The sequence below is a fragment of the Tupaia chinensis genome, unplaced genomic scaffold (genome assembly GCF_000334495.1).
Source record: "Tupaia chinensis unplaced genomic scaffold, TupChi_1.0 Scaffold146187_1, whole genome shotgun sequence".
Classification (NCBI taxonomy): domain Eukaryota; kingdom Metazoa; phylum Chordata; class Mammalia; order Scandentia; family Tupaiidae; genus Tupaia; species Tupaia belangeri.
The window spans coordinates 1059926-1067443 of record NW_006206042.1 but is presented as its reverse complement, the minus strand read 5'-3'; the positions used below and the strand labels follow the sequence as shown (position 1 = coordinate 1067443).

Below are 7518 nucleotides of genomic sequence, written 5' to 3'. Positions count from 1 at the left end.
TGCCCAACTTTTCAATGCCATCCAATCAACCCATCCTCTGTACCTCTCACGGTATTCCTCAGCCTGCAGGCCCCTGTTCAATGCCAAGAATGCTGCCTCCTGCAGGTGACATGGTGGTTAAGGCACTGAACTCCCATATGTCTGACTGTAGTTCAAGTCCCAGACCTGGTGGCTTGAAAATCACGTGGGGCACATGTGTATGTGGGCCCAAAATCCCAAGAGGCTATTCCCATCGGGGGGTGATTTCTCACGCTCCCCCTCTCTGTCTCTCTAAATTTTTTTTTGAGAGGTTTTTCGCTATAGGGCGCGTGTGCTCGCCAGACAGACAGAGAGAGACATAGAGACAGAAAGCAAGAAATCACCCCCCAGGGGGGATGGTCACGCCACAATCCCTTCTCCTCCATTCTCCTCTCAGGATCCTGGGCACGCATGCACACATGCCCAGCGTGAGATTTAAGCCACCGGGTCCAGGACTCGAACCGTGGTCGACTACATGGGAGTCCAGCGACATAGCCATTACGCTAACTGCTGGTTCCTGACCCCTCTCTGTCTCTCTCCAGTGAGTGCAATATAGCAAAAACATAAAAAAAAAAAAAAAAAAAAAAGCTGTCGACCCAGCTTCAGTGGCGTGTGCTGCTGAGACGCAGTGCTCTATAGGCCAGAACCACGTGGGAGACTCAGCTGCGATTCCTGAGGCAGGAGGACTGTAAGCCCGAGGCTGACCTGGGCAACACAGCGAGACCTTGTCTTACAGAGCCAGACATGGCAGCATGGCCCATGGTCCCAGCTGGGAGGCTGAGGCAGGAGGATCACAACATGGCAAAACCATCTTTTAAAAAATAACACCAGGGCCATCCAGTAGCCTGTTTTAAGGGAGCCAGACCCCATATGGCCAACTACAGTTTGGATCCTGGCTCCGGAGGCTTGGAAAACATGATGGGCACATGTGCATGCACACCCCAAATCCCAACAGGGTAGAGAAATGGAGAAGAGATTGCAGTATGACCATGCCGTGCCCCTGTAGGGCCTGCTTTCTCCTCTCCCTCTGTGTCTCTGGTGGGTGTGCATACCCTCCAGCAATGATAAAATAAGTGATTAGGGCCAGCAGGTGCTGCAGTGGTCAAGTGCTGAACTCCCACGTGGCTGACTGCAGTCCAAGACCTGGCAGCTTGAAAATCACGCCAGGCACGTGTGCATGCATGCCACAGGACTCAGAAGAATGGAGGAGAAGGGATTGCAGTGTGGCCATTCCTCCAGGGGATGATTTCTCCCTTTCCTTCTCACTGTCTCTCTCTCTGTCTCTCCTGGTGGGCACACATGCCCTATGGCAAATCCCCCCTGACACATACACACCACCACCCCAAAAAAAGAAATTAAGAAAGGAAAATAAACAAATCAAGCTAAAAAAAATTATACTGGTTGAGTAGCTGTCCTATGGAGGTGACTGCCAGGTTACAAAAGGCGAGGTTATGAGGTCCAAACACTCTTCTTTGCAGGGGGAGTCCCCATGTGTATGAACTTTGCGGAAGCAGGGTTATTTCATTAAGGCAGTTTTCCTTCCCAGCTGCCGCTCTGTCCCAGGCTCTGTGCTGGGCTCTGGAGCTGCCAAGTATGGCCCTCATCACTGCCTATCCTCTCCCCAGCTCTCCATCCACGAGCGTGAGGACAGCCCCCAGAGCCATGTGCTGGTGATGAAGGGGGCTCCAGAGCGCATCCTGGACCGGTGCTCCACTATCCTGGTGCAGGGCAAGGAGATCCCTCTCGACAAGGATATGCAAGACGCCTTTCAGAACGCCTACATGGAGCTGGGAGGACTGGGGGAGCGAGTGCTGGGTGAGGGGCCGGAAACGGGGAGCGGGGCTGAGAAAGGGACTGCCGAGCCCGAGCCCGGATGGCATCCCTGAGGGGAGGGGGCCTGGGGTGTTCAGGATGCTGCTCTCACTGCTCTTTTCTGTCCTCCTTCAGGGTTCTGTCAACTGAACCTTCCTTCTGGGAAGTTTCCCCGAGGCTTCAAATTTGACACAGATGAGCTGAACTTTCCCACAGAGAAGCTCTGTTTCGTGGGGCTCATGTCCATGATCGACCCTCCCCGGGCTGCTGTGCCTGACGCCGTGGGCAAGTGCCGGAGTGCAGGCATCAAGGTACTGCCTTCTCCTGTCCCCTCCACCCTCACTCTCTCCTGTGGAGCTCAAGGGGCTGCAGTGGCTGCTGCCCAGAGGATGCCCTTGCCACTAGGGGGCACCCTCCCATTGACTCAGAGGAGAAGCTTCCATCTGCAAGGAAGGGTTGGCCCCTACTGTGGCTCCCTTTAGCTCAGAGTGGCCAGACTCCAGGCTGGTCCCCTCCTTCCCTGGTGCAGCCGTTGTCCCATCTGCATGTGCGCACCTGCATCCTGACATCAAGCGTGTCTGACTCCCCTGTCTTGGAAACCCAGTTGTGCTGCCCTTCCCAGGGACTGCCCGTTCTCTAACCATTTGGGATGGGATCTGCAGGCTCATGTCTGCTCCCACTCCTCACCGCATACCCTCATAGACTGCCTCTCCCAGTTCTCTCTTTCCTCTGCAATTACTTATCGACCTCCCCTTCCTCGATGCTGTGTTCATTCTCCATTCAACAAACACCGTGGTGTTTACACCAGCTGTGTGTCAGCCTCTGTGCAAGGTGCTGGAGTTGACAAACAAAAAGTCCCTCAGCCTTGAAGCTTGCTCTCCTGTTTCCAAGACACTGGTCACCCATTCTGGTGCCCTCACTGGCTCTTCTTTTTTTCCAACATCTTGACTATGACCAAATCAGTACAAACCAACCTGCCCACTGAGGACCAGGCATGGCACCAGGCACTGGGGATACCAAATGAGTAAGACACAGGACCTGGCCTCCACATTCCCTGATCTCCCAGAGGAAACAGGGGCCGGTACAATTGATCACAGAACAGCCATGACCATTAGGGTCATGGAGCACCTACTAGGGGACAGATACTCTAATAAGAAAAAGGTTTTCTTGTTTCTTTGGTTTTCCTTTTTGAGCTTTATATGGTCAGGCCCAATTCTATGCATCAACCCTGAATGGTCTCAGTTAACCCTCACCGCCATCTTATGAGGAAGCACTAGGATTTCCTCTTTTTACATAGAGGGAAACTGAGGCACATGCCCCAGGCCACACAGCTAGTAAATTGTAGAGCTGCGATTTGAACCAGGGTTGCTATTTCTTTTCCTTTTCCTTTTTCTTTTTAGTTTGCTGTAGGCTGCATGTACTCTCAGGAGAGAAACAGAGAGAGATAAAGAGAGAGGGAGAGTGAGAAATCGCTTCCCCGAAAGGATGGCCATGCAGCAATCCCTTCTCCTCCATTCTCTTCTCAGGATTTTGAGCATGCATGCACAAGTGCCTGACATGTTTTTCAAGCTACCAGGTCTGAGACTTGAACCATGCTGTTGGGCATGTGGGATTCAGCCGCCTTAACCTCATTGCTACCTGCTGGCCCCAAGGCTGCTATTTCTTTACCATCACACAAGAGGACTTGGTGCTATTCAGATATGTGATTTCTGAGCCCCATAACCACTCTGTCTCTAAGGCAGACACTATTATTCCCGATTGCAAATAAAACAGACTGGAACTCAGAGTGGGTAAGTAGCTTTCCCAAAATAAATCTGCTAGTGGGAGGTGGATTGGGAATGTGAGCGTGGTCTGGTTTTCTGGAAAGTCTGGGCTCTGCTTGCTTGGTCAGTTGCCTCTCTGTGATCAGAACTACCGCAGAGGCTCAAGCAAGCACCCACATGGGAGGCCAGAGCAAGGAACAGTTAAGTCTGCCTGTGAGATTTGGACAATGTCTGACCCAGGGACGATACCTGGTCTAGGCCTGGAAGGTTGAGGCATATCCTTCAAGGCACTGAGGGAGAGGGAGGTGTGCCAAGACCAGGGACAGTGCGTACCCTGTGGTAGCTAGACTGTGCGGGGACATGTGTGTGTGTTGCTGGGGGGCAGGAAGCCTTGAGAATTGAGTGGAAGGAATGTCAGCTCAGAGCCAGTTGGAAGGACTTTACTTAAATGCCAGATTTCTCTTGTGAGTCACAGAGAGCCACAGGTGTCATGGGGTAGACCTAGCTTTCAGAAGACTGCTTGGATGGAGGAGGGACTTGATTGGGAGGAACTGAAGTCAGGGAGACAAGTTAAAGGGCTCTTACAGGGACCAGACTGTGGCACGGCAGTAAAACATGATGCTCTGTGGGGCGATACCACAAGGGAAGGCTCCTGATTTACGTCTGGAGACCTCCCTGAGCACACCAAGTGCTCACTTGCCCTTGATCCAGAGCTGACTAAAGGTGGGGTGGATCACGGCATCAGGACCCTGTTGGGGGAGCTTTCTCTCTCTCTTACTCATGGAAGAAATCAATGAATTTTAAATGAGAAATTTTAAAAAGAGGCCATTGCAATAGTTCAGTTGAGGGATGATGGCTTGCCTTACTGGTAACAAAGGGAGTTGAGAGGAATAATTGCACTTGAGACATGTTTGAAGAGTTTGGTGACCAAACTGGATACTGGGGGCAGGGGTGAGAAAGTGTAGGAGAGAAAGGGACAGAAAACATAAAGAGATTACTATCTAAGGTCGGGGGTAGAAGAGCAGGCTTGGCAGAAGAGGTGAGAGTGGAGTTTTGAGCTCAGTGTTGACCTTAGGTGTGCAGTCCATTTAAGATGCCCAGGGAGAGATGTCCTGGGGAAGGCTGGGTTAGGGTTTAGAGCTCAAGAAAGACAGTCAAGACTGGAGATTTGAATTGCATTAACACATGGGTGCAAATTAAAGGCTTCCTAGTATTTTCTATTTTATGAGAGGACTTCAAAAAGTTCATGGTAAAATGGAATTAAAGTATGACTTTAATTTGGTCCAAAAAAACATTGAAACCCATGCATAGTTTTTCCATAATATGCTGTTCCATGAACCTTTTGACGGCTGCGAATTGCCCAGGAAGAAATTAAGGATCAAGAAAGGGGAGCTGAATGAAGCCCTGGGCCACATAGTATTTGGAGGCCAGTGGAGGAAGATAACTCTGAGAGGAAGGGACAGGGTAGGACACAACTAACACTGGGCATCCACCTGATGCCACTTAATCTTCATGAGAACCAGTAGACAGGTAGGAGTCATCTTTCTCCACTGTGCTGAGACTCAGGGAACTGACCTGCCTAAGGTTCTAGAGCTGGAGCCCGCCGATGTTTAGACTCAGGCCCCGTCCAGCCCCCAAGCCAATGCTTCTTCCATTCTCCTAGCCTGGGGGAAGGAGCATGCAGAGGGGTGAAAGGGACTCAGGAATCGAGGAGTCTCTGGAAACCAAGGGAGACAGGGTTCCATGGAGGGGTGCTCAACAGTGCTGAAGGTTCAGAGGAGTCTAGTAGATGAGGACTATAAAGATGCTGTTGTTTTTCACTTGAGCGATCCGTGCAGCCTGTGGGGGCATTTCAGTGGCGTAGGGGTTTAAGGGAAGGCAGTGGGAACTTACCAGGCTTTCTCCCAATATTCATGGGATTAGCCCACAAACCCAGCATGAGGATGCTCTCGTAACCCAGCTGTGACCATCTTACGCCTATAAGAGCTTCTTAACTCTTAACTAGCCTATCAGGGTCCTGCTCCCCTGCTCCTCCCAAATCCACCCATTCAGCAACCACCATAAGGAACGTCACGGTGGGTAAGTCAGGGGCATCAGAGGCAGACGAGTAAGGTGGTGGAGGCTGGGCCTACCTCGGTCTCATCCCTCCTCTGAGCAGTTAGACCGCTGCAGGGATCATAGCACACCAAGATGGCGTCCCAGTGCTGGGTCCTTGTGACCCAGACTGAATCATAAACCCTCTCCATGTCTTGCTTTCCTCATCTATAAAATGAAGGAACTAATCCAATTTCCTTCCAGCTCTGATTGCCTTGACTCCCAATCCAAACTCTTAAAAAACATCTCCTAAATAGTCCTAGGTTGTTGGGAGATTTTCAGCGAGAGAGAGACAGGACACAGGCTTTTGCAGGAAAATAATGATTTATTTTGTACCAGCACTGGCTCAGTGGATTCACATCCAAAAGCTGAGCCCCAAATTTCTAGGGGCCCTTTCTTTATTCACTTTAGTCTCTTTGTCCCCCTTATGTGGTTATATACACTTTTACACACTTTTGATTGTGTAACTCATATGACGTAACCTACATAAGGTTGCATCAGAGTCATGCAGGTATGCACTGGGGCTACTGGGCTGTTAGATACTCAGGCGTTCATAAAGTTAGAGTCGCGAAGTTGCTATGGAGACGGGGCTGCAAGGTCACTACAGGTTGCACGAGCGTATTTCAATTCCAAGTATACCCCATTATCTTCCTTTGTTCTAAAAGGCTCCCCTACCACAAGGTAATCCAGGCTTCTTTTCCAAGGGACTCTCATTAACCGCGATTCTGTCCTGGATGCTCTCCTTTTCAGCGCACATTCAACACAATTTGTCACCGTCCTGCCCACTCACACATGCACATACAATTCCATTATTTTGCCTGGAATTACCAGCCCTGGGCATCTAGTGGCCTAGTTTTTCCTGACTTTGGGAAAGGAACAGGAAAGAGAAACTCCCTCAATACTCCTTTCCTTTTCTCTCTCCTCCTTCTGCTAGGTGATCATGGTGACTGGAGACCACCCTATCACAGCCAAGGCCATTGCCAAAGGTGTGGGCATCATCTCAGAGGGCAACGAGACAGTGGAGGACATTGCAGCCCGGCTCAACATTCCCGTGAGCCAAGTCAACCCCAGGTGAGGCCTTGGCAGGAGGCCCTGCCCCCGAACAACACACCCTCACCTAACCCCTGGGGATTTCTGAGCGCATCCCTGGGCCCTTTACAGACCTCACCTCTGGCACTTCTGTGACTGCCCCTCAGTCCTGAGTTTGTAGCCCGGCTGTGCCACTGACTGGCCGTGCAACCTCGGGTGTTCACTTGACCTCCGTGAGCCTCCGTTTCTCAACTACAAAATTATGCTGCCATCTGCACTGTGGGCTTGCTGTAGGGGTGGGGTGTGCAGACAGGAACTGGCGAGAGCACTGCCTCAGCCGACTGTCCTCACAACCACGAAGGCATGCTGGGGAAGAGCTGAGCATCAAGGGAGAGGAAAGCTGAAGTAAGGGAAAGCCAGGCAGCGGGGAGACCAAGGGCCCAGAGGTGGGGAGGCGAGACCTCCTGCTGGTGCGGGCACAGAGACTCAGCCACGGCTGCCCACACCGCAGAGAAGCCAAGGCCTGCGTGGTGCACGGCTCCGACCTGAAGGACATGAACTCGGAGCAGCTCGATGAGATCCTCAAGAACCACACAGAGATCGTGTTCGCGCGGACGTCTCCTCAGCAGAAGCTCATCATCGTGGAGGGGTGTCAGAGGCAGGTGAGCAGGCGAGGGGCGGGGCCGGGGCGAGGAGTGAGCACGGGCAAGAAGCGGACTCGGCCAGCGGTGTCGCCCTCTGCTGGCTGCATGTCTTCCCAGGGAGCCATTGTGGCGGGGGGGGGGGGCGGGGGGGAAGAGGC

General features: G+C 52.0%; 1 protein-coding gene across 2 annotated transcripts in view; it reads left to right on the top strand.

Annotated features, from left to right (window-relative positions):
* The window catches only part of LOC102483255 (sodium/potassium-transporting ATPase subunit alpha-2), a 97943-nt gene that overhangs the window by 14241 nt on the left and 76184 nt on the right, over window positions 1–7518 (top strand). The window contains exons 12-15 of one of the 2 annotated variants that reach the window (XM_006168836.2): window positions 1644–1833; window positions 1966–2141; window positions 6622–6758; window positions 7228–7378. In XM_006168836.2, the coding sequence (XP_006168898.1) occupies window positions 1644–1833; window positions 1966–2141; window positions 6622–6758; window positions 7228–7378 (654 nt within the window). Of the gene's footprint in view, window positions 1–1643; window positions 1834–1965; window positions 2142–6621; window positions 6759–7227; window positions 7487–7518 lie in introns of both variants that reach the window. The other variant, XM_006168837.2, reaches the window with a different exon arrangement.